Below are 25,600 nucleotides of genomic sequence, written 5' to 3' on the forward strand. Positions count from 1 at the left end.
ATAATATATATATATATATATATATATCCCGCTTGAAATAATGAGGGGGAAGGGTGCACACATGAATCCCGTATGTTTCTCGAGATGTGGCGTGCACTATCCCCCCTTCACTTGTATCTGACGAAGGGATATGGTTGCCAGTCCATAGGCAGGGGATTGTGGGGGGCAGGGTTGCCATATCCAGGTTGGGAAACGCCTGGAGATTTGAAGATGGAGTCTAGGGAGGACAAATCTTGAGGAATTTCCCAATCCAGAGCTGGCAATCCTAATTTCAAGGGTGAAGGAACAAGTACACAGGAAGCATATAAACCGCAACTTCAGCTCTCAGAGTTCCAGCATTCTCTTCCCTCCTTCCAGAAGCTTCTTAACCATTCAGGCACCACGTCCCAAAGTGCTCCGTTCAGGTTCTGTTGCTCCTCATTCACCAGGCAGCCCGGATCCCATTTTTGCTATTGAGTGGGTGGGCATGGCCCTCCTTAATGGGCAAAGCACCACCTAATGGCCCATTAGTGTCAATTGGGTACCTTAAAAACGGCAGCACTTGACAAGAGCGTGACTCGCGAGTAGATGAGATGAGCTTTCCTAAGTACAGGCTAGAGTGGAGAATGCAATAAAGGCTGTAATTTACCTATTAAATTGATGGAGTCGGGATGATACGCTGGCCCGAAGAGCTTTCCTGGCCCTGTTTGTTGCCTCCATATTGGCTGCTCTACTGTTAAAGCATCGTCTTTCCCTGTCTTCCTCAAAGCTGCCGTTTAAGGTTGCGATTTCTCTGGAAGCCAAAGTGGTCTGGGCTGCTGAAGTAAAAAGCAAACCATCATAAGACATTTGCAGAATGGGTAGCAGATCTAATGTGTGATGGGTGGCCGCAAACCGGAGGTCCATAAGAACATAAGAGAAGCCAAATGTTGGATCAGGCCAATGGCCCATCTAGTCCAACACTCTGTCACACAGTGGCCAAAAATACCAGGGGCCATCAGGAGGTCCAGCAGTGGGGCCAGGACACTAAAAGCCCCCCCACTGTTGACCCCCCCCCCCAAGCACCAAGAATAGAGTGCATCACCTGCCCCAGCCTGTGAGTGCCTATCTATACCTTGTGGCTAATGGCCACTGATGGACCTCTGCTCCATATGTTTATCCAGTTCCCTCTTGAAGCCGTCCATGCTTGTAGCTGCCGCCACCTCCTGTGGCAGTGAATTCCATGTGTTAATCACTCTTTGGGTGAAGAAGGACTTCCTTTTATCTGTTCTAACCCAATTGCTCAGCAATTTTATGGAGTGTCCATGAGTTCTTGTATTGTGAGAAAGGGAGAAAAGGACTTCTTTTTCTATCTGCTCTATCCCATGCATAATCTTATAAACCTCAATCATGTCCACTACCAAGTGTATGTCCACAATGATCTCTCTGCAGAAAGCAGAGTGGGTAGGCAGGAATAGCAGTGTAATACTCTCTGTAGTAATAGTAATAATAATAAATAAGAGAGCCAGTTTGGTGTAGTGGTTGAGTGTGTGGACTCTAATCTGGGAGAACCGGGTTTGATTCCACACGCCTCCGCTCGCACCTGCTGGATGACCTTGGGCAAGCCGTAGTTCTGATAAGAGCTGTTCTTGAAAAAGAGCAGTTTCTGTCAAGAGCTCTCTCAGCCCCACCTACCTCACAGGGTGTCTGTTGTGGGGAGGGAGAGGGAAAGGAGTTTGTAAGCCGCTCTGAGACACCTTTGGGTAGTGAAGGGTTAGGGTATAAATCCAATCTCTTCTCTTCTTCTTCTTCTTCTAATTTAATACTAATATTGTTTGTTTTATCTTCTCAAGTCTGCAAAGGCCAAATTCAAGAATTGGTCGGGGTGTGTGTGTGAAGAAAAATGGGCATGTTGTTATTCTGTATACTTGGGTCTCTGTTACTCCCAAGGGTATCAGAGTTGTTGGAGAACTTTCATATTAACTAGGGAACTGAAGTTCAATAAAACCTGCTCTCCGAGATTCGTCTATCATGAGGGAATATGGAAAAATAACTCTTTTCTTATTTCCCTAATCCCTACATGAAAACAGCAGAGTCAGAGCGAACCTCGAAATAGCTAAGCTGCTCTATGCAGAATGTGGAAATTCACAGTGCAGATAATTTATGCACCCCCGATTGTTACAGAGGACTGAAATGTTTGTGTCTAACAGTCGAAATTCAGGACATTAATTTTACCTCATAAATTTTTCCTTGCAGAACGACAACTGGACCAGAACGTCAGGGGTGTGGCTGTGGGTGTTCCTGTTGCCCTTTCATACTAGCGTTGCCAACTCCAGGTTGGGAAATACCTGGAGACTGGGGGAGTGGAAACTGAGGAGGGAGGGGCTTGGAAAGGGGACGGACCTCAGCGGCATATGGCACCATAGAGTCCACCCTCTAAAGCAACCACTTTCTCCATGTGAACTGATCTTCGTTGTCTGGAAATCAGTTGTAATAGCGGGAGATCTCCAGGTGCCACCTGGAGGCTGGTAACCCAGTTTCATACATTTCTGGTGTTAGCCAGGCACAAATGTCTACTCCAGGGAGCGATAAAGATACCCTTTTCCCCATTTTTGTTGTTGTGCGTCTCCGTTTTTTCTATATCTCTATAGTACATTTTTTTTACCTCACCCTTATCTCTCAAATCTGAATTTTAATATCAAATAAAAACATATTCTGTTGGGTGGATGTGAGGGGCAACCAGCTCTTTTGACGGCTGGAGAAAATGGAATTTATGTGCAGGGGTCATTTTGTAGAAAAAGAGGTGCAGGAGCTCATTAGCATAACTCATTAGCATAACTTATTTGCATATGCCACACCCCCTGGCATCACCGGGAGTGTGTCAGAAGGCAACACCCACCGCTCAGGCTCTACTGGACTGTTTTGGGTTGCTAGCTGTTGGGGGGGGGGGACATGCAGATCTGTCCTCGCAGAGGAGGGAGAGCTTGTACCTGAATAAAACTTTGTCTTAAAGGTGCCACTGGACTGTTTTGGACCGGGGGGGCGGGTGGGGAGCTCTGCAGCTTACCTGGCTGCTTCTTGCTCTGACTGAGGGCTGCTGGGAGCAGGGGGTGGGGCTTGTTGCATGTGCCCGCCCCCTGGACTATTTACTACCGGAGCTCCGCTCCTGTGCGCACCTGCAGGAAATGACCCCTTCTTATGTGTGTTATTCAAGCGATTGTGCAGTTTATAGAGATAATGTGTTTGTCTCTTCACAGGTTTGGGGTTTTTTTGGTGTCTCTGACGTCTTACTTTCAGTTACACTGATTCAGAGTTGCTAGGCAGGAGGACACAACTTTAACAGGGATTTTAATTTTAGATGAGCGTGTCTCTTAATTTCGACAACTGCCATTCCGAAGTGTTAAGAATAACCGGGGAAGGGGGAGGAAAAAAAACACCTGTGTGATGTTTTCCCCTTTTTATCCCTGATGGTTTGATGTCGGCCAGGAAGTTATCACAAGGCAGGGTGGAAAGCAAAATATGCACGCTGAGGTCCTAGATTGGTCGTGCAATTTGAAGATGATTTGGAAGATCTTAGGAAAAGATCTTTAGAAGAAGAGGAGGAGGAGGAGGAGGAAGAGGAATTTATACCCCGCCCTTCATTACCCGAAGGAGTCTCAGAGCGGCTTACAAACTCCTTCCCCTTCCCCTCCCCACAACAGACACCTTGTGAGGTAGGCGGGGCTGAGAGAGCTCTTTTGAGAACTGCTCCTGAGAGAACTTGTGACTGACCCAAGGTCATCCAGCAGCTGCATGTGGAGGAGTGGGGAATCAAACCCGGTTCTCCCAGATTAGAGTCCGCGCCCTTAACCACTACACCAAACTAACTTTAGGCTTTTCTCTGCGGAATGCTGCCCAGTGGAGACTGGCAAAACTCTGGACGCCCCCCCCCCCCCCCACCCCACCTAAATCTCATCTTGGTACCTTTTGAATGCTGGAGAAGGCAACAACAGACACATTTTGGATTAATTTATCAGGTGTTCAGTAAAACCGGATTGCTTCTCTCTCCCCGAAACAGCACTGATTTTCTTGATTACCATCAAAATCATCCGGCACATTATACCTGTCAGATCCAGGTAGTCAGCCATGTCGGTCGGAAGCAGCAGAACAAATTTAGAGTCCAGTGGCACCTTTAAGACCAACAAAGGTATAAACCTTTGTTGGTCTTAAAGGTGCCACTGGACTCTAAATTTATTATGCCTGTCAGTCGTGTTTTCCTCATTTTGGACTGTTGAAATGTGTTCACACCTTCATGAACTGGACGCCGTTTCCTTCCAAGTTGGAGTGGCGGAGGCCGAAGAGGGGACAGCCATCTTCTGGAGCAGGGGAATTTTCGCTGTGGTGGTGGCGGCGGCAGTAGGGTTGCCAACTCTGGCTGGGAAATTCCTGGAGACTTGGGGGTGGAGCTTGGGAGGGTGGCATTTGGGGAAAAGAGTGTCTTGAGCAGAGTAATGCCATGGAGTCCACCCTCGAAGGCAGCCATTTTCTCCAGGGGAACTGATCTCTGTCGTCTGGAGATGACTTGTAATTCTGGGAGATCTCCGGGAGCCATCTAGAGGTTGGCAACTGTAGGCAACAGCTTGTCCTACGGTTGCCAACTCCTGCTTGGGAAGTACCTGGAGATTGGGGGTGGAGCCTGGAGTGGCTGATCGCTACTTTGGGGTCCGGAAGCAATTTTTCTCCGGGCCAGTTTGATGGGGATCTTGGAGGTTTTTTGTCATCTTCCGGCCATGTAACAGGGGTCACTGGGTGTGTGTGTGGGGGGGAGATATTTGTGAATTTCCTGCACTGTGCAGAAGGTTGGACTAGATGACCCTGGAGATCCATTCCAACTCTATGGTTCTACAATTCTAGGTATGATGCCGTAAAGTGTGCCTTCCAAAGCAGCCATTTTCTCTAAGGGAACCAGGGGTCATTTCCTGCAGGAGCGAACAGGAGCGGAGCTCCGGTAATAAAGAGCCCAGGGGGTGGGCACATGCAACAAGCCCCACCCCCTGCTCCCAGCAGCCCTCAGTCAGAACAAGAAGCAGCCAGGTACGTTGCAGAGCTCCCCCCGGCCCCCCTGTCCAAAACAGTCCAGTGGCACCTTTAAGACCCAAGTTTTATTCAGGTACAAGCTCTCCCTCCTCTGCAGGGACAGATCTGCACGTTCCCCCCCCCCCCAATAGCTAGCAATGCGAAACAGTCCAGTGGAGCCTGAGCGGTGGGTGTTGCCTTCTGACCCACTTCTGGTGATGCTGGGGGTGTGGCATATGCAAATGAGTTATGCTAATGAGCTCCTGCACCTCTTTTTCTACGAAATGACCCCTGAAGGGAACTGATCTCTGTCGTCTGGAGATCACTAGAAAAGAGCAAGTGTCCAGGAGCACCTTAAAGGCTCACAACATTTATGGCTGGGGAGGAGCTTCCGTGAGTCACGGCTCACTTCTTCAGATCAGTTGCCATTCCAGGTGATCTCCAGTCCCCGCCTGCAGGTTGGCAACCCATAGGCTGAGGTAAGAAAACCCCCGCCTTCTGACCGTCCCTCTTTAAATGGTAAGCTCTTTGAGGCAGGGTGGGCTGCACTATTTTTTGTGCCTTCCCATGCGTCGCAGGAGAGCATAGATGGTGCAAAGCAAGAAGGCAGTTGTGTAACGTATGCAGGTTGCAGAATCAGGTTTCCCTCCTGCAGGAATGGTTTGTCCTGATTTAAAGACTGTCACATGAATCATAGAATCATAGGGTGCGTTCAGACGGGGCATTTGCAACGGAATAGGTGCCGGTTGGAATCGGTGTACTTACCGGCGTTCACACAACGAACATCTGCCTTCCGTCCCTAACCGTTGCAAAGAGCTTTACACCGTTGTATTCTGCCACTAGGTCCCCAAGTGGTGGTATCCTGAGTGCAACGGTTGTAATCGCTTTACCCCCGTCTGATCGCTCTCCAACATTGTAGAGCCACTTCCGTTCAGAAGCCCGAGGCTTCCGAGTTTCGCCCGCCATTTTTTTTGTTAGGTCGGCGATATGTGCTTGGGCGAAGCTTCGCCCCGGCGTTTATTTTATATTTTTAAAAAAGGTCCTTAGTTTAAGGTTTTGGAGGACTCCGAGACCTCAGGGAGGCCAGTTTGGTCTTTAAACTTTAAAGGTAAGTCCTTACCTTTAAACTTTAAAGGTAAGACGGGGTGTTTTGCACATGTGTGAAGATCGCCATTCTGTGGATGGCTGCCTATGCGCATGCTCAAAATGAGTTTAAAACAAAAACGCCGACGCCCGCTGCGTGTGAACGGGCATACAGCGATGGGCTCCGCAGACAGCAGGTAAGTGTGATCGCGTTTCAGCCGGCATAAACTGCACCGGTTCCAACCGGTACAGTTTATGCCAGCTGAAACGCCACGTCTGAACGCACCCATAGAATCACAGAGTTGGAAGGGGTCCTACAGGCCATCCAGTCTCACCCCCTGCTCAGTGCAGGATCAGCGTAGAGCACCCCTGGCAAGTGTTTGTCCTGCCGCTGCCTAAAGACTGCCAGTGGGGGCGGGGGAGCTCACCACCTCCCTAAGCAGCTGATCCCCACTGTTGCACAACTCTCATTGTCAAAAAGTTTTCCCTAAGATCCAGCCGGTCAGTAACACGAGTAACATGGCAGCCAAGAGCAAGCTTCTGAATGGGCGGCCCGTCTGCATTTTGTAAGTCTGCCCGGCAAAGCTTTGTTATATCAGGTAACCGATATCGGGGTCAGTAAAATCCAGCTCCTGCCCAGGGTTCACTCTGCCAGATTTCGCTCTGTTCATGTCCTGAGACCACCCCACCCCCCAGCTTTTGACCTGGTCCTGCCCAGGAAAATGATATGTTATGGTAGCTAACTTGAGTGAGAAAACATTGATGTCCTTCTATCGCTGCTCAATAGAGAGCATTTTAACATATTGTGTTTGTGCCTGGTTTGCCATGTCAAAGGTGCCTCTGAGCTGTGGCAGAATTTAATACGTTTAATTTAATTCTGTGGCGGAATTTAATCAGTTTAATTAAATTCTGTGGCGGAATTTAATCAGTTTAATTTAATTCTGTGGCAGAATTTAATCAGTTTAATTTAATTTAATTCTGTGGCAGAATTTAATCAGTTTAATTCTGTGGCGGAATTTAATCAGTTTAATTTAATTCTGTGGCGGAATTTAATCAGTTTAATTAATTTAATTCTGTGGCAGAATTTCAAAGGTGCCTCTAAGTGGTGGCAGCCATTTTGTGGCTGGGCCCACCGCACTGTGTCAGAATTTCAAAGGTGCCTACCAGCCGAAAAAGACTGGGGACCCCTGGCATAGACCCAGCCCCTGAATTTAAATGTGGCCTCGTGGGCTAGCAGTTTCTGATGAAGCCGTGATCCTCTCCCTCCATCTAACTATTTTTGCCCTTTGTTCTCTTTTTGTTCAAGCGTCCAATGGAGATAACCAAGCAACTGGAATGTCGCTGTCGGACACACCATGACAACATGCATCTCCCGCAGGCCTGCCACAGAGAAGCGTGTAGGCCGCGATGAGCCCCTCAGCCTACCCCAAGAAGCTCCCGAATTCCCGCGTTGCTTCTCGGCGCTGAATGTCCACTGCCTGGGCACCATGGATTCTTTTGTCGTCGTGACGGAGTATGACTCTACCGCTAGGCCTGGAGGGGGGCAGCCAGACGGCCTGGAGGACGAGGAACCAATGGAGCCATGTGAGGGACAGCCCGTGGCGTCGGATCCTGGAGAAATGGAGGAGCGGGGTCTCCTCGGCAGTGCTCTGGAGGGTGATTTGAAGGAACCGCGAAGCAAACTGAATCTTTCGAGTCGGAAACTTTCTCTCCAGGAGAGGTCCCAGTCGGTCCAGTCTCCCGGTGGCAACGTGGGCCTAAACGGACGCTACATCTATCCTTCTCTCCCTTATTCTCCGGTCACGTCACCACATTCTTCGCCTCGTCTGCCCCGGAGGCCGACGATAGAATCCCACAGAGTTTCTATCACCGGTTTGCAGGTAAGGGGAAGCCGTTTGAAAGCAGTCTCTGGATACGCGCTTTGCAAAGGCAACCAAATTATTCTAGCTCATCCTTGTCTTCCGTCCCCAATGCTGTTGGGCCGATATCTGCATTCTGTTGGTATACCCTTAATGGTTCCTTCAGCAGGGGCAGGTGTGTCGAACAGTTGAAGGAACAGCTGAAAACTGCACTGCAAGGCGTCTTTGTCTCGGCCGGTTAACTGCAGAGCTCTTTAAACAGAGCTATCTCTTGTCCCAACGATGCATTTTCTGCAGCGCACATCTAAGTTCTTGATGCATGTTTTGACTAGGTTTTTCCCCGCAGTTCACCCTAAGGCTGTATTCAAGTTGGAGAAATTCTTGGAGATTTGGGGGTGGTGACTGGGGAGGCCAGGGACCTCAGTGGGGCACAGTGCTATAGCGTGCACCCTCCAAAGCATGCATATTCTCCAGCGGAACAGATCTCTGTAGTCTAGAGATAAGCTCGGATTCTGGGTATCTCCATGTCTCACCTGGAGGCTGACATCCCTACTAACCAGCAAGGCAAGGGCACACAGACAGACTTCTTGCACATGATTTTAAGGGAGGAAGCCACACCATACGCCATTTTTTTAACGAATCATTTTTATTTGTTAGATTTTTTTAGCCACCACTCACCCAGAGGATCGCGCAGCGACTTACAATGCTTGGAATCCTATCACAGTACATCTAAAACAGGGGTGTCGAACTCATTTGTTATGAGGGTCGGATCTGACATAAATGAGACCTTGTTAGGCCGGGCCACGTGTATCATAAAATGTAATGCCAGGTAGTGGAGATATAAACTTTATAAAGGACACAAACACAAAAGGGTTTTTTTTAACTTAAAATAAAAACATGCTTAAAACATTAGCACTCTTGCATTATTTTGTTTATTTACAGTGTCTGATAACTTTCACCTCTTGCTCTGAATTATTGCATCAAAATGTCTGTGCTGTTGCAATCTTGAGTATGCTGTTCAGGTGTGTATCTGTAAGCTGCAAACCTACGATGACGCAGCAGCAGCAGAACTGGAAGAAGAAGCAGAAGACAGCCAGTTCCACTGTGGGCCTGATAGAAGCCTTCCCGGGGCCTCATCCGGCCCCCGGGCCACATGTTTGACACTCCGATATAAAATCCTGTTGTTGTTGTTGTTCAGTCGCACAGTCGAGTCCGACTCTTCGTGACCCCATGGACCACATCATGCCAGGCCCTCCTGTCTTCCGTCGTGCTTCCGAGTTTGCTTACTTTCATGTTCATTGCCTCGATAACACTGTCTAACCATCTCATCATTTGCCGTCCTCTTCTTCTTTGATCTTCAATCTTTCCCAGCATTGGGGTCTTCTCCAGTGAGTGCTCCCTTCTCATTGGGTGGCCAAAGTATTTGAGCTTCAGCTTCAGTATTTGAGCTTCAGCTTCAGTATCTGGCCTTCCAGGGAACAGTCAGGGTTGATTTCTTTTAGGAACTTTTAGGAACAATACATATATTCCTATAATCCTGTTATGATACATACGAAATCCTGCTTTGACAGTCATATAAAAATGCCCTCTTCTAACTCCCAGTGGTGTAACTAACTGACAGTGTCGTCCCTGTAACAGTATTCTGCATTTATTTTTGTTGTTGTTGTTCAGTCACACAGTCGAATCCGACTCTTCGCGGCCCCATGGACCACATCACGCCAGGCCCTCCTGTCTTCCGCCGTCCTCCAGAGTTTGCTTAATTTCATGTTCATTGCATCGCTAACACCGTCTAACCATCTCCTCCTTTGCCATCCCCTTCTTCTGTTACCTTCGGTCTTCCCCAGCGAGTGCTCCCTTCTCATTGGGCGGCCAAAGTATTTGAGCTCCAGCTTCAGTATCCAGCCTTCCAGGGAACACTCAGGCTTGATTTATACTCAGCTAGTTCTGCCCAAAGGGGAAATAAAGACCTTTGGAATTGTAAGCGGCGCTTTGTAATGGAAGGCCTACCCGTTCTCTCCCCTCAAATTGTGTTCCTGCAGGTCACCGTGAGGACGGGGGGGGGGGGGACTGGCATGCTTTGCCCTCCCCTCCTCCACCAACGGAAATGTCAAATGTCGTTCTGCTGATGGGGCAGCAGTGACTTAAAAGACAAGCCTCCTCCGTGCCCTGCAACAGCCGTCAGTCCCTGGCAGGCATCTGTTCCACCTTTCTGCTTCCTGGAGCAGAAGCCACGTTTGTCTGAATTGCTCTGTTAATAGAGCCCCGTAGATCGGAGTTTTGCTGGCGAGGGGAAGTGACAGGTTGCAAGTTGGGAGGAGATAAATGTGTGTGAGTGGGGGGGGGGGGGGGGGGGACAGAAGCACCTTGGTAATCCATCTAGGGAATGGCGTGATCTATGGCAAGGGCGGCTGGTTAGAAACAGTGGTGGGCGGAACTGACGCTCTCGCCGCCCTTTCTCTCTCTCTCAATTATGCATTAGAAAGGAAGGCGCACTTATGCTAATGCACACCCATCTCCCCGCATGAAATCAATGCATGTTTTATGCAGCAGATGGGGAAGTGTGCAATTGGTTTAGAAGAGAAGGAAAGCGAGGAAGTGCAAGGGGAGGAACTGTCACCAAAAAGCTTGTGGGATAACATTCTCCCCCCCCCCCCTCACTCTCTGTCAGTTCCGCTTCTGTTCATGGCAGGGCGAGGGAAAGTTAGGGTAAAAAAATAATAATTAGGAGGTTAGAAAGGCAGGAGATTCTTTGAGTTGAATGTGACTAACCCAGGATTGGCTGGTGGGAAGGAACTAGCCGAGCCTCCCCCCCACCCGCCCCATGGTGCCTCAGTGCCCTCCGCATTATGCCACCCACCCCCGCCAAGCAATCGTTTGGCTGGCTTGGCCAAAGAAGTGGATTTTTGTGTCATGGTGGAAGATCAAAATGTGTTCAGCATTGGCCGTTCCAGACAAAGGCGTAGATCCAGCAGCGTCCAAGTGGCAACTGAAACAGACTTAGTGCAGTGCAGCTCGCACAGATCTAGTGCAAGGCTTCGTGCTCTCCTCACTGATTATAGCGCTCCGAAATTAGTCGTGCAAAAGTCTTCTGCAAATGGAAATACAGGTGGGGATGCAAAATGTTTCACTTAGCACAAATGGCTTCTCCTTTTTTTTCTTCCTTGGATTTCCGTCTGTGCAAGAGGTCTAGTGCAAGCGCTGGGTCCAACCCGTCATTTGCGAAAGTCTCAAAATACGCATATTGCCCCTTGTTGGCCATTCAACAGTACACAAGCATTTTATTTGATGTTGCTGTCTTCTTCAGTAAGCTGCTTTGAGTTTTTTGGGGTTTTTTTTTTTACGGGAAGGGTGGGATATGAATCGTTTAAATAAATAATAAGCACCGAAGCCAGTGTGGTGTCGTGATTAAGAGCGGCGGACAGGAGAACCAAGTTCAAGAGTAGTTCTTTCTCAGAGCTCTCTCAGCCCCACCTTGCCTCACAGGGTGTCTGTTGTGGGGAGAGGAAGGGAAAGGAGATTGTAAGCCGCTCTGAGACGCCTTTGGCTAATGAAAAGTGGGGTATAAAAATCAACTCTTCGTCAGTCATTTGGAAATTTCGGACAAGATTAATCTGGATTGTCAATGCTACCCTGGCGACGGGCAGCAGATTTTTGACACTAATTGTAACAAGGTGGAAAAGAGGGGTTATTTTCAAACACTTCAAAGCCAAGTTAAAGAAGAAGAAAGGTTAAAGCGCCTGGGTTAAAGAAAGGTTAAAGAAGAAAGGTTAAAGCGCTTGGGGCTCTTTAGCATGGAGAAAGGACGGCTGAGGGGTGACATGATCGAGGTTTATAAGATTATGCAGGGGATAGAGCAGGCAGAGAAAGAAGTCCTTTTCTCCCTTTCTCACAATACAAGAACTCGTGGGCACTCCATAAAATTGCTGAGCAGTCGGGTTAGAACAGATAAAAGGAAGTCCTTCTTCACCCAAAGAGTGATGAACACATGGAATTCACTGCCACAGGAGGAGGTGGTGGCAGCTACAAGCATGGACGGCTTCAAGAGGGAACTGGATAAGCATCTGGAGCAGAGGTCCATCAGTGGCTATGAGCCACAAGGTATAGGTAGGAACTCTCGGTCTGGGGCAAGGGATGCTCTGTATTCTTGGTGCCTGGGGGGGGGCAACAGTGTGTGTGGTGGCTTCTAATGTCCTGGCCCCCCTGCTGGACCTCCTGATGGCACCTGGTATTTTCGGCCACTGTGATACGGAGTGTTGGACTAGATGGGCCATTGGCCTGATCCAACATTGGCTTCTCTTATGTTCTTAAGTCCCAAAATACTTCCCCCGGGCATGAAGCCTTGAGAGCTTACTTCAGCGTTCTACCTTCGTTTATATTTTAATTTCTTCTGACTCAGAATTCAACTGCTATTTTTAATATTTCCTTTTAACTTGGTGTTTCTTCTCCATGTCTACGTTGCAAATGGGGCAATGAATAAGTGACAGGCAGGGAGGTGCTGGGGAAAAGTCGCTGTACAGTTCATCATTATTTCATGCCCAGGAGCTGTCTTGAACAACAATCAGCCAGTATGTTTAAGACGCTATAAAAGGAGCTCTGCTTCCTGGTCATTATAGGCCTGATGTGTCGAACGCCCGCGAAGAAGGCTTCTGTTTTGTTTAATCCAGCTGTCTCGACTGGGTTTCATTGGCTTCTCACTCGCTGTTTTCAGTGTCGGCTGTTATCGGTGCCCAGAAAATACCACAGTCCATTTACAACTAATAAAACGCAAATATTATTGCTAGGGGCTGAGAAGATTTATCTTGGCCCAAAGTGGCTGTAAGCTCCGCTGACACTTCACAACCCAAGGAATGTAACTGACGAGCTCATATTTCTGCCTGCGCTTCCCCTTCTGTTGGAAATGGGAGCAAATATTATGGAATCTGTGGTTGCAGGATGTGGGGGACGGCCCCTGGCTCTGGCCTGATTGAAAAGCGACGCTGGAGAGGAAAAACCACTGGCCTTAGGGAGTTTGCACTTGCATAGGATTGCATTTAAGCAGGGCTGCCCCCTGTGAAAAGAGCCGCATGCGCTGTGTAAGCGGCTTTGTGTGGGAGGCAGCCCAGTTTAAATGTGACCTTGTGTGTGTGTGCGAAGTCCCACAATCCCATGCTCTTCCCTTGCCTGCATTGCTTTTGGTGTAGTGGGTAAGAGCGGTGGACTCTGATCTGGGAGAACCAGGTTTGATGCCCCCCTCCTCCGCATGCAGCCGCTGGTGTGACCTTGGGCCAGTCACAAGTTCGCTCGGAGCTGTTCTCTCAAGGGCAGTCCTCAAGAGAGCTCTCTCAGCCCCACCTCCCTCACGGGGCGTCTGTCGTGGGGAGGGGAAGGGAAAGGAGATTGTAAGCCGCTCTGAGACTCCTTCAGGTAGTGAAGGGCGGGGTATAAATCCAATGTCCTCCTCCTCCAGCATTAGACAAATTCCCTTTTCTGCTGCTCCCTTTGCATTGGTCCTTTCCTGGGAGCATATCAATATGTCTGCTGGAGGTCAGGTGTGTTTAGCACAGATATAAAAAGGAAAAGCATTTGTCCGTCCCCCGTCCCCCCCCCCCCCCCCTGTGAGTAATGCAACATACATGAATGACATCGTTTTCAGTCTCGGCATAGCCTGCGGGCTCGTGTATTTTTAACTCCTCTCTCCTCTCTCCTAGGACTGCGTGCAGCTAAATCAATATACGTTGAAAGACGAAATCGGAAAGGTGAATGCTTTGGGGTCTTTTTTGTTCTCTGAAATTTGGACGTGGCAAGCTAGGCTGCGGGGTGCTGGAGTTTTAGGCGCATCCCCCCCCCCCCCCAGGGGGGGGGGGAACAAAAGGGCAGTTTGCGACCTGGAATTTGGTTGTAGGTTTTCGGTCTGTGATTCACAAAGTCGCTGCGTGGGCCAGCGATTTTTCCAGTTGTGGGCTGAGGGCACAAGAGGAGAAGAAGGATGCCTCTGTTCCCTCTAAGCTGCGGAGTCTTGCGAGCAAAAATTATACTTTGTGAGCTACTGGCATAAAGTTGTGAGCAAGCGATTTGGCTACTGCATAAATTAGTCTGCTCTGGAGCCAGCCTTCCTGAACTAAGACAAAAATGTGTGAGCTTAAAAACTGTGAAATAGCTCACACTAACTCACCTTAGAGGGAACACTGCTCACAGGGTGTCATTTGTGGGGAGGAGAAGGGAAAGGAGTTTGTAAGCCACTCTGAGACTCCCTTGGGTAGTGAAGGGCGGGGTATAAATCCAATCTCTCCTCCTCCTTCTCCCCCCCCCCCCGCAGCTGCAAGCGGGGGAGTATCTGCCCATTGGTCAGAGGTTGGGGAAATCCATATGGGTTGTCTTGGCAAGAGCTGTGCTGCCGATTTTAATTTTAGAAATTCGAAACAAAGCTATATGTGCTGTCTTAAATGTTGGAGAACTGCAGTTCCAGACCAGGCTATCTTTGCCTGTTCTCACCAGAGCAAGTGCTTTCCCCTTGCAGGCTGAACAACCGCTTTAAATGGCCACCCATTTAAGAACGTGCCCCTGTTTGCTGAGTCATCCCCAGCCTATAACTCATTTTTGCATCTGTGATTTCCCGCCCCCCTACAGGGCTCCTACGGGGTCGTGAAGCTGGCCTACAACGAAGATGACAACACCTACTATGTGAGTTTGTTTCCGATGCAACAGAAAGTTGTTGGGAGTGGAGGGTTCTGAGTTCGAATCATGCCTTGACAGCATTCTCTGCCTCGGGGCCAAACTGGAAAAGTGTGTCTTCTTTTCCACCATTTGCGAATAGCAGCTTTGCAGTCCCCCAGTTTGGATCAGGGCTGTGTGGTGCGGGGCATTTAACTTCCCCCAGCCCCTGGCTCCAGTTTGCCACCCCGATAAGGCACAAAGAGCTGCTTGCTTGCCCCACTGGGGCAACATTCGGGGAACATACAGCGTGTCTGTCTCTTTTCTCCAATAGCACTCATAACAAAGAAAAAAGAGGAGATTCATGGTATGGAGAAAATTAACAAAAGACCTGAAACCTGTGAATATAATAATGAAAAAATTATAAAAATAGTATGTGACCCCTTAACAAATGTTATGGATGAAGAATATTATACTAAATATCTCTTGTGTCAGTCCAATTTTTGAAGTCCTAACAAAATTCCTATCTGAAGTAGTTCTTCCCGGTGAAGCAATAAAGTCCGATGTTGATGGTTAAAGCACTTGGGCCTCTTTAGCTTGGAGAAACGATGACTGAGGAGTAACATGATCGAGGTTTACAAGATTATGCATGGGACAGAGCAGGTAGAGAAAGAAGTACTTTTCTCCCTTTTTCACAATACAAGAACTCGTGGGCACTCCATGAAATTGCTGAGCAGTTGGGTTAGAATGGATAAAAGGAAGTCCTTCTTCACCCAAAGAGTGATTAGCACATGGAATTCACTGCCACAGGAGGTAGTGGCCGTTACAAGCATGGATGGCTTCAAGAAGGAACTGGATAAACATGGAGCAGAGGTCCATCAGTGGCTATTAGCCACAAGGTATAGATAGGAACTCTCGGTCAGGGGCAAGTGATGCTCTGTATTCTTGGTGCTTGGGGGGGGGGGCATCAGTGGGAGGGCTTCTAGTGTCCTGGCCCCACTGCTGTTGGACCTCCTGATGGCCCCTGGTATTTTTGGCCACTGTGTGACATACAGTGTTGGGCTGGATGGGCCATTGGCCTGATCCAACATTGGTTTCTCTTATGTTCTTATGTTTGGGGCAGTGATGCTCTGTATTGTTGGCACTTGGGAGGTTACAGTGGGAGGGCTTCTGGAGTTCTGGCCCTGCTGGTAGACCTCCTGATGGCACCTTGATTTTGGCCACTAGGTGACCCGGTGTTGGACCGGATGGGCCATTAGCCTGATCCAACATTGGCTTCTCTTATGTTCTTATGAGCCAAAACGATCCTGTTAATGGGGCATAGGTAAAAATACCCTTTCCACTGCATCTTCTTTGGAAACAGGTACCGCAGCCAAACATATCCATAATACATTGAGTCTTCTTACTTCGTAGTCTGGTCTGATAAAGCTGCTCTATCACCGTGGAAACGGGATTTTTACCGGTGCCCCTTTAATAGGATTGCTTTGGCTCCATCGACATCGGACTTTGTTGCTTCACTGGGAAGGGCAGCTTCAGATAGGAATTTTGTTAGGACTTTGAGGCGTCTTCAGAAATTGGACTGACACCAGAGACATTTAGTTTAATATTCTTCATTCATAGAGTCATAGAATCATAGAGTTGGAAGGGGCCATACAGACCATCTAGTCCAGTGGTGGCGAACCTATGGCACGGGTGCCAGAGGTGGCACTCAGAGCCCTCTCTGTGGGCATGGTTGACATCGCCCCAGCCAGGCCCAGACCGTCATTAAAGTGTGGAATTCTCTGCCAAATAATTTTAAGTAGATGAAAGCATTTGGGATTGCTTTCCTTACTTTGTCTGGATCATCTTAAGTTAATGTATGAGTTGTTTTTTCTAAAGTAAAACCTCAGTATTCAGGTTAAATTGCCGTGTTGGCACTTTGTGATAAATAAGTGGGTTTTGGGTCGCAGCTTGGGCACGCGGTCTCTAAAAGGTTCGCCATCACTGATCTAGTCCAATGCAAGACCAGCCTAAAGCATCTCCAACAAAATAGAATTGTAGAATCATAGAGTTGGAAGGGGCCATAAATAGGAGATAAACACAATTTTCATAACGTTTGTTAAGGGTTCACATACTGTTTTTTATAAATTTTTCATGGTTATATTCACGGGTTTCCAATAGGACCCATGGCAGCTCTGTGAAGCCTTGACGGGTGCAGGGAACAGCACAGGTGGGGCAGGCTGATTGACTGGGAAAGCCGCTGGTGGCCCCTTGGTAAGCAGGGGTGAGCAGAATACTTCCCAGTAGCGTTGGCCAATGTTATAGAGGTCAATTGGACTTGGACCTCATCAGCAATCAGTGGCATAAACTCACCCGCCGCCTCTTCCTGTGCTTGTGGCTGCAGGCTCCATAGACTCCGGTGACGTGTACTGCAGGAGTCTAATCTGGCTTGTACCAGCTTGTGGGTTCCACCAGTAAGGTCTTTCCAGAACAGGGCCTTTTCGGCCCTGGCCCCTGCCCGGTGGAATGAGCTCCCGTCAGAAATTAGGGCCCTGCGAGAGCTCTGACAGTTCCGCAGGGTCTGCGAGACGGAGCTCTTCCGCCAGGCCTTCAGTTCAGGCAGCAGGTGTCCGATTCAATCTGGCCTCCCCCCTCCTCCCGCCAATGAGTCGCTCTCATGTGTCTGTTGAGGTATAATTTATTTTAAGGTATTTAGTGTTGTACTTATTTTATTGTATTTATTGCATGTATTTTTGTTATTTTATGATGTAAATCTGCACTCAGCAGATTATTATAGGTTGGCACCCACCCTGAGCATGCCTTGCCGGGAGGGTGGGGTATAAACTGGAGGAAATAAATAAATAAAACATGCCGTGCTTCCCTGCTGGGACGCATCTTGGCTGTCTTCTCCAAAGCAAAGGAGCCGGCAGTGAAGGTTCTGCAAGCCCAGAGCGAGGCAAACGGGAGTGAGCTGTTTAAGGAAGAATGTTGCCAAAACCTCTGTCGCTCTCTGTACTGGTCAGGGTGACACCCAGGGGTCATTTCCTGCAGGAGCGCACAGGAGCGGAGCTCCGGCAGTAAAGAGCCCAGGGGGCGGGCACATGCAACAAACCCCACCCCCTGCTCCCAGCAGCCCTCAGTCAGAGCAAGAAGCAGCCAGGTAAGCTGCAGAGCCCCCCGACCCCCCAGTCCAAAACAGTCCAGTGGCACCTTTAAGACCAAGTTTGATTCAGGTACAAGCTCTCCCTCCTCTGTGAGGACAGATCTGCACGTTCCCCCCCCCCCCAATAGGTAGCAATCGAAAACAGTCCAGTGGAGCCTGAGCGGTGGGTGTTGCCTTCTGACATGTTGATGTCAGGGGGTATGGCATATGCAAATAAGTGATGCTAATGAGTTATGCTAATGAGCTCCTGCACCTCTTTTCCTACGAAATGACCCCTGGACACCGGAGCTCTTTTGCCTGCTTCTTGGCTCATGCAGGAACTGGTCATTGGGGGGTGTTCCCGTGGCTGGTTCTGTTGCTTCTTTGAGAATGAAGCCCCTGTTTCAAAGTAGCTGCCATCCACACGACTTGCTGTCTGGACGGTGCAGGCAGGCCGCGGCTTCTCTTGCTTCCTACACGAAGGCTGTTTGCAATATATATTTTCCGTCTTCAGAGACAAGGAGGTTCTGAGCACCCTCTGCTTTCAGTGCCCTGATCTTAGCCGTGCATTAATTTGTCTTCCAGGCAATGAAAGTGCTTTCCAAAAAGAAGCTGATGAGACAAGCGGGGTTTCCTCGTAAGTAAGAAGCAGAGGGAGGCTATCAAAATGTGGGGGTTGACCTGCCGTAAGGCCTTGGGGATCAGTGTTCCCTCTAAGCTGAGTCAGTGTGAGCCAGCTCACAGGTTTTTTTAGCCTCCGGCTCACAGATTTTTGTCTCAGCTCGGGAAGGGTGGCTCCAGAGCAGACTAATTTATGCGGCAGCCAAACTGCTCGCTCACAACTTTAATGCCAGAAGCTCACAAAGTAGAATTTTTGCTCACAAAACTCCACAGCTTAGAAGGAGCATTGCTTGGGACGGGACGAGCAAGACACTGTGTGACTTGAAATGAGAGGAACGAACGGCAGGCAGGTTTGTGACGAGGCTGAGGAACGGCATCGATGGCAGAAGGACCGGGGGGGGGGGGCAGATCTGCCTCCCTTATGTCGACACTCAGCTGGAAGGCCTGAATTCTCCCCACTGAGGGTTTGCGCGGGGTGATGTGAGCAGCAGTGTTCCCTCTAAGCTGAGTTAGTGTGAGCTAGCTCACAGTTTTTTAGCCCCCGGCTCACACATTTTGTCCTAGCTCAGGAAGGATGGCTCCAGATCACACTAATTTATGCAGTAGTCAAATTGCTTGCTCACAACTTTAATGCCAGGAGCTCACAAAAAAGAATTCTTGCTCACAAGACTCCACAGCTTAGAGGGAACCTTGGTGAGCAGTAGGGTGCAGCTGTGGTTGGGTTGCCAACTTTGGGTTGGGAGATTTCCAGAGATTTTGGGATGGAGCCTGAGGAGGGCGGTGTTTAGGGTTGGGAGGCAGTGTTCCCTCTAAGCTGGGTTAGTGTGAGCTAGCTCATAGTTGTTTAGCCTTCGGCTCACACATTTTTGCCTTAGCTCAGGAAGGAGGGCTCCAGAGAGCAAACTAATTTATGCGGTAGCCCAGTCGCTCGCTCACAAAACTTTCATGCCAGTAGCTAACCAAGTAGAATTTTTGCTCACAAGACTCCACCACTTAGAGGGAGCTTTGGTTGGGAGGGACCACAGCTTGGTATAATGCTATAGATCAGGGGTCCCCAACGTGGGTGCCATGGGTGCCCGCCAACACTTTTTCTGGCACCTGCCAAGGGTTTTTTGAGGATGTGAGCAGGGCTTTTGCCCACCAAGGCTTCTGATTGGCCATTGGAGATTTGATTGGCTGTGCAGATTTTTTAAAAAGTGTTTCTTTGGCAGCAGCTGCCACCACAGCACAGGTGATCAACTCTGCGTTATTGAACTTTAGCTGTGGCAAGCATTTTGTGACTGACTCCGCCTCCTACGGCAGCCATTTTGTGGCAGCCATTTTATCAGGGCACCCACCATGCGGTGTCAGAATTCCAAACAGGACCCCTGCTATAGACACCACCCTCCAAACCAGCCATTTCCTCTAGGGGAATTGACCTCTGTCGTCTGGAGTTCAGTTGTAATTCTGGGAGATCACCAGCCCCACCCGGAGACTGGTAACTGTATCCACAGCCTGTGCCTTCACAAGCAGCTTTGGATCATCTTCGGACCAGAAACCACATATCCGACTCCTCCTTGTGTGTTTCTAACAGGCCGTCCTCCCCCACGCGGTGCCAAGCCCCCCCTGGAAGGCTTCTGCCAACCCAAAGGCCCCATTGAGCAGGTGTATCAAGAGATCGCCATCTTGAAAAAACTTGACCATCCGAATGTAGTCAAGCTGGTGGAGGTGAGGCTGGTTTGGGACGGGCTCTGAACTGGGGATTGGGGTGAAGGCGTTGATGGATTCCGGACAGGTTATCTGCCCCATGGTTCAGTGCTGTTTTTTTTTTTTTTTAAAGTAAGTCTCTGGTCTCTTCCCTTGCAGAATCTAAAGGAAAAAGACATGTTTTTGCCACTGAAGGGACAAGAGACTTTGTCTTTTCAAATGACAGTGGGGAATACAGAAGAAAAGAGCAAGATTTCAGTAGCGCCTTAAAGACTAACAAAAAATGTGGTAGGGTGTGAGCTTTGTCAGTCACTGCTCACTTCTTCAGATAGAGTGACTCACGAATGCTCCTACCCTGCCACATATTTTGTTAAGTCTTGAAGGCGCTCCTGGACGCTTGCTCTTTTCTACTGTTGTGGACAGACTAACACGACGACCCATCTTGGGAATACAGAGAACCTGCCAAACCTATAGTTCAATGGTATATCGATAGAACTGTATTCTAGTGCCGGTTTTAAACATTTTTTACAAAAGCTGTGGTGGCCCAGAGTAGGGGGTATCCACTTCCAAGGGTTTGGCGTAGGAAAACTGCAGGGAAATTGTAATTTTATAATTATGTTGTAGTAGTAGTAGTAGTAGTAGTAGTAGTAATTACTATTACTATTACTACTACTACTATTATTATTATTATTATTACTATTATTATTATATAATATAAAACAGGGAGGGGAGGGGGCTATGCCACGAAGGCATAACCCCCTCTCTCCCTGATGTGTGTGGGGCGGGCTTGACAGTGATGGGAAGACACAGTGTATATGGCAGGGCTTCCAGGGAGGGAGGGGGATGTCTCCTAAGTGGCCATTCATTCTTAAAAGTAGAGTCAAGCTGGATGTGGCCCCAGCGCAAAGTGAGAGGGCCGAGTTCCTTCCTTCCTCAAACATCCTTTCCTGGACACTGCCTGCATGTTTTACAGTGCCATCCTAAAAACACTTTCCCGAGACTAAAAGGTAAACGTTTCCCTTGCTCGAAAGCCAGTCGAATCCGACTCTAGGGTTGCGGTGCTCATCTCTGTTTCAAAGCCGAAGAGCCAGCGCTGTCCGAAGACATTTCCGTGGCCATGTGGCCGGCATGACTAAACACCCAAGGCGCACGGAACGCTATTACCTGAGAGTAAGGGCTACCAAATATACCCGAGAAGGATTCTGAGTAGACCTGTTTAGGATTGCTCTGCAGGAAGCAGGTCCGCAGCTGTGAGATCTAGAATCTTGACTTCCTAGCCAAACATGGAGATTTCTCAGAAATGCTGCAAGCTCTTGGCAAGCTCTCGGCTGCCTCTGAATCCCGGGAAATCAAGAACCCTGGCTGTCCTTGGGAGTACTGCAGGGTAACATTCTGAAGCATGTTTGCTCCCAGAATCGGGAGGCGCGTGGCGGTTGTTGTCTTGCCCTGTTCTCATCTCCGGTGCCTCTTCTCTGTTTCCTTCTCTGTTCCCTCGGCAGGTGCTAGATGACCCCAGCGAAGATCATCTGTACATGGGTAAACAAGCTCGTCTTCCCGCCTCCTTTTGCATGCCCGAGGCCCGCCCGAAAGAGGCTCCTCCCACAACGTAGCCGTTTCCCCTTCCCCCTTGGTGCGCCAGAGCTCTCCAACCAACATCTCCAGCCGGCAGAAACTTTTCCCCCTAAAGGTGTCCTCTCGAGCCAGGGAGGGGGAATTTGCATCTTCTTTTTAACTGTTGCGATCTTCCATTTGCCTTGCCGTCACGGTACAGAGATCGTGCTGTGGTCTGCTGGTGAGGGGGAGGCTCAGGCACACGATAGGGCATTTCTAAAGGTGTCTTTGGGCGTCTTATACGGCTCTACTATCCAGCACAGGGTTGCTAACTCTTGGGAAATGCTGGGAGGTTTGGGGAGGGCGGGGCTTAGGGAGGGGAGAGGCCTCTGCGTGGTTTAGTGCCAGAGCGTCCATCCTCCAAGGCAGCCATTTTCTTCAGGGGAATTGATCTCTGTAGTCTGGAGAACAGTTGGAATTCCGGGAGACCTCCCGGACCCACCTGGAGGCTGAAGTGACGAATAAAGATACACTGCAAGAAACTTTTGTAAATTAACATGTTCTGTTTATAACTGTCATTCTATAAAGTGCATAGTGTGCTATTATAACATCCTTGTCAGGTGGTACATATATTCAGTCCATTCAGTTTTAACAACTACCAGTCAATTCTGCATCAGTATTTTAAAAAGTCAAGCCCCAATGGGAGTTTCCAGAATTACAAGCCCGCTTCTACTTGCACGAAGTCTTCCAAAAGGGGGGGGGGGGCTTTGTAGTTCTGTTGATGCTTATTGCCGGTCCCACAAAAGACTGTTTAAAAGACATAATTCATAAGTATAAAAATTATACCATTTTTCTCATATAGTCTGGCTTCATAAGTCTTCTTACCACATTGTGCAACTAAGATTTGTGGATGGAGCGCTCCTGTCATTCTCAAGGCTGCATACTACTGTTGACAATTTTGCTTATATACAAGTTAAACAATAAAGGGGCCAACACACACCCCTGTTTCACTCCTTTATGAATTGGAATTTTGTTAGAGACCTCGACATTCCAACTCTAATTTGGGCACTAATATCTGTATGTAATATCATGTAATAAGAATAACAACCACTTATCAATATTCAGATCTGCCAGTTTTTGCCAAAGGCTATTCCTATCGATGGAGTCAAACGCCGCAGCCAAATCTACAAACGTTACATATAGAGACTTGGTGGGGCCATTTAAGCTTGCATAAGCCAGCTGGTGAAGAGTAAGACAGTGGTCAATGGTGGAAAGACCTTTCCTGAACCCTGCTTGATGGGGGTGGATGATGTGATTCTCAAGGACCCAGTCATCCAACTTGAACAACAGGTATTTACTATAAACCTTAGCTGCTATATCTATCAGGCTTATTGGTCTGTAGTTCCGTGGGTCTATTTTGTCCCCTTTCTTATGAATGGGGACAATAATACTTCCAACCAGAAGGAATTAAACCTGTACCATTAATTTGTGTAAAAACCGTAGCTAGCACGGATGACCACCATGTGGGAAAAGCTTTATAAAAGTCTGACAGAATCAAGTCTTCCCCAGGTGACTTCCCTGAAGCCAATGAGTTAATTATACCTTTGATCTCCCTCTCTGAAACTGGGGCCCATTCAGGGAGGTCTGGGATACCTGAGATGGATCTCTGAGGCTGGGATGTCACTACAGGGCAAGGAGGGGCACAAGACCCAAAAACCCTGCTAAAGTGCTGTACCCAAATTTTGGGAGAAATATGTGCTGCTACCTGCCGGAAGGAGCTGCTACTGACCCTGTTCTCTGGTGATTAAACCTTTCAACACCTGTTAACAGGGTCAGTAGTGCGTGTGTTCCCTAATTAAACTGAATGAACTGAGTATATGTACCTGACAAGGATGTTATAATAGCACACAATGCACTTTATGGAATGATTCATAATTTTTTTCCATACAAAGTCAAAAAGAAAGTCAGTTCATTTATAGTAGAATACAATTGAACCTGCTTTGTAATTAACTTTGTAATATATAGATTCAGCATACACATTAGGTGCAACAGTGTCCTGCCAATATAACGATTTAAACTTTGTAAACTTTATGCACAATTACTTTACCTCTTAATTATACAACATAATTTTATATTTAGCCTCTTTAATCGTTTCCCAAACAAATTTGTCAATTGTTATTTTACCCCAAAATAGGGAACCATATAGTCAACGGATTATAAAACTCACATTCAGTTTGATCTTTGGAATTGTAAATTGAAAAACTCTCTAACATAAATAAGTCCCATACTTTATGAAACCATAGAATGATAGTTATAAACGCAACACATTGATTTACAAAAGTTCCTTGCAGTGTATATTTATTTGTTACTTGACTCTTATAACACTGCGGCTCGGGTTGCTTCACCTGGAGGCTAGCGACCCTGAAATTCCACCCAGACGAGGCAGAGGCCTTGGGGGCAGCGGGGAAATGCTATGCTGGGCGAGCAGGGAGAGTTGGCGTGTTGGCAGTGAGGAAGGGCGGTGGCCTCGTGCGGCACCCCTCGTGGGAAGCCACTGCTGCCCTCCACGGCTGGTCTTCTCCTACCACAAGGGCTTCCAGCTCCAGCTGGAGATTTTGGGGGTGGAGCCTGAGGAGGGCGGGGCTTGGGGTGGGGTGGGGCCTCAGCATGGTCCAATGCCACAGAGTCCACCTTCCCAAGCAGCCACTTTCACCAAGGTAACTGGTCTCTGTCGCCTGGAAACCAGTTGTAATTCTGGGAGACCTTCAGCTACCACCAGTGATCCCGCTAGGCTGAGTCAGTGTGAGCTAGCTCACAGTTTTTTAGCCTCCAGCTCACACATTTTCATCTTCGCTCAGGAAGGAGGGCTCCAGAGCAGACTAATTTATGCAGCAGCAGCCAAATCGCTCGCTCACATGCCAGTAGCTCACAAAGTAGAATTTTTGCTCACAAGACTCCACAGCTTTCCGGGAGCGTTGCCCACAACACTGTTGGACTTGTTTTAAGCTGTGCATGTAACCCAGGGTATCCCCCTCCCCGGCGCATCCTTTGCAACAAAGCGATTCCTTGGTGGAAATTGTGACCACTCTGCCATTTCAGGATAATTTTAGTCTGTTGTTTACCGTTCCATGTGTTGTTGTTTGATGGCTGTTAACATTTTGTTAACTGCTTCGAGTACTTTGAATATAAAAGCGGTATAGGTACTGGATAATCCCCCCCCCCCAAAAAAACAAAGAATCATGAAATGTTACTGATTAATCGATCAATTGGTTTCAAAGACAAGCAATCAGTCCGTTAAGGCTCCTTACTCAGTTAATTTGATACCGCTTATTCGTAGCATCCATAAACAGTAAATACGTAGTCACATATCTATTTGCAACTGGCATATAACTCTGACGAGGGCAACCATTTGGTACATGGACAGTCTTGTTGTTCTAGATAGCAAAATAGACACTTTTTCCCAACTGCAGCTTCCCCTCCTTCCCCTGTGAGTTTTGTGTGGGACTAGATCAGGTAAGCGTGGCCATGGAGGCCAGTTGGGTTGGCATTCTGCCTACGCGGGTGACCAGTTCCAGATGGCAGAAAGACCAAAATAGATCTTGGGCTGCGTTGCCCATATTCTCATCCCTCCTTGCACCATCTGGTGTTTGTTTCGAGTTGGTTTTGCAATTGAAGAATTGATGGAAATGAACTTTTTTTTTGAAGGGGGAAAAAAAACCATATACATAATTTGAACCATCCTCCTAGACACAATTCCCACGCTGCTGTGACCTTGCTGTTCTTTAGGAGGGGGTGGGACATATCAGCATTGGAAGAGAATGCCTGTTGGCATTTAGTTTTCATTTCTTCCCTCTCTGCCAGTGACTTACTGGGTGGCCCCTCGCAAGTCACTTACTCTCTGATCTGACTCCGTTTTCCCCAGTTCGGTGAAGGACTGACCCTGTGGTTTCTAAGAGCTTTGAAGATGAGCCTTTGAGGGCCAAGTCCAACTTGTGACTCATTTGATTGTGTGTGTGTGTGTGGGGGGGGTCCTCTA

The 25,600-nt window shown here is 48.4% G+C and overlaps 1 protein-coding gene across 3 annotated transcripts in view; it reads left to right on the forward strand.

The window, feature by feature from the left end:
• The window catches only part of CAMKK2 (calcium/calmodulin-dependent protein kinase kinase 2, beta), a 72,246-nt gene that overhangs the window by 16,143 nt on the left and 30,503 nt on the right, over window positions 1-25,600 (forward strand). For 2 of the 3 annotated variants that reach the window (XM_015417704.1, XM_015417705.1), the window contains exons 2-7: window positions 7,403-7,976; window positions 13,643-13,690; window positions 14,562-14,615; window positions 18,292-18,343; window positions 19,901-20,034; window positions 21,513-21,549. In XM_015417704.1, the coding sequence (XP_015273190.1) occupies window positions 7,452-7,976; window positions 13,643-13,690; window positions 14,562-14,615; window positions 18,292-18,343; window positions 19,901-20,034; window positions 21,513-21,549 (850 nt within the window). In that variant the 5' untranslated portion in view covers window positions 7,403-7,451. Of the gene's footprint in view, window positions 1-2,214; window positions 2,295-7,402; window positions 7,977-13,642; window positions 13,691-14,561; window positions 14,616-18,291; window positions 18,344-19,900; window positions 20,035-21,512; window positions 21,550-25,600 lie in introns of all 3 variants that reach the window. The other variant, XM_015417703.1, reaches the window with a different exon arrangement.

The sequence above is a fragment of the Gekko japonicus genome, unplaced genomic scaffold, assembly GCF_001447785.1.
Source record: "Gekko japonicus isolate JY-2015 unplaced genomic scaffold, Gekko_japonicus_V1.1 scaffold64, whole genome shotgun sequence".
Classification (NCBI taxonomy): domain Eukaryota; kingdom Metazoa; phylum Chordata; class Lepidosauria; order Squamata; family Gekkonidae; genus Gekko; species Gekko japonicus.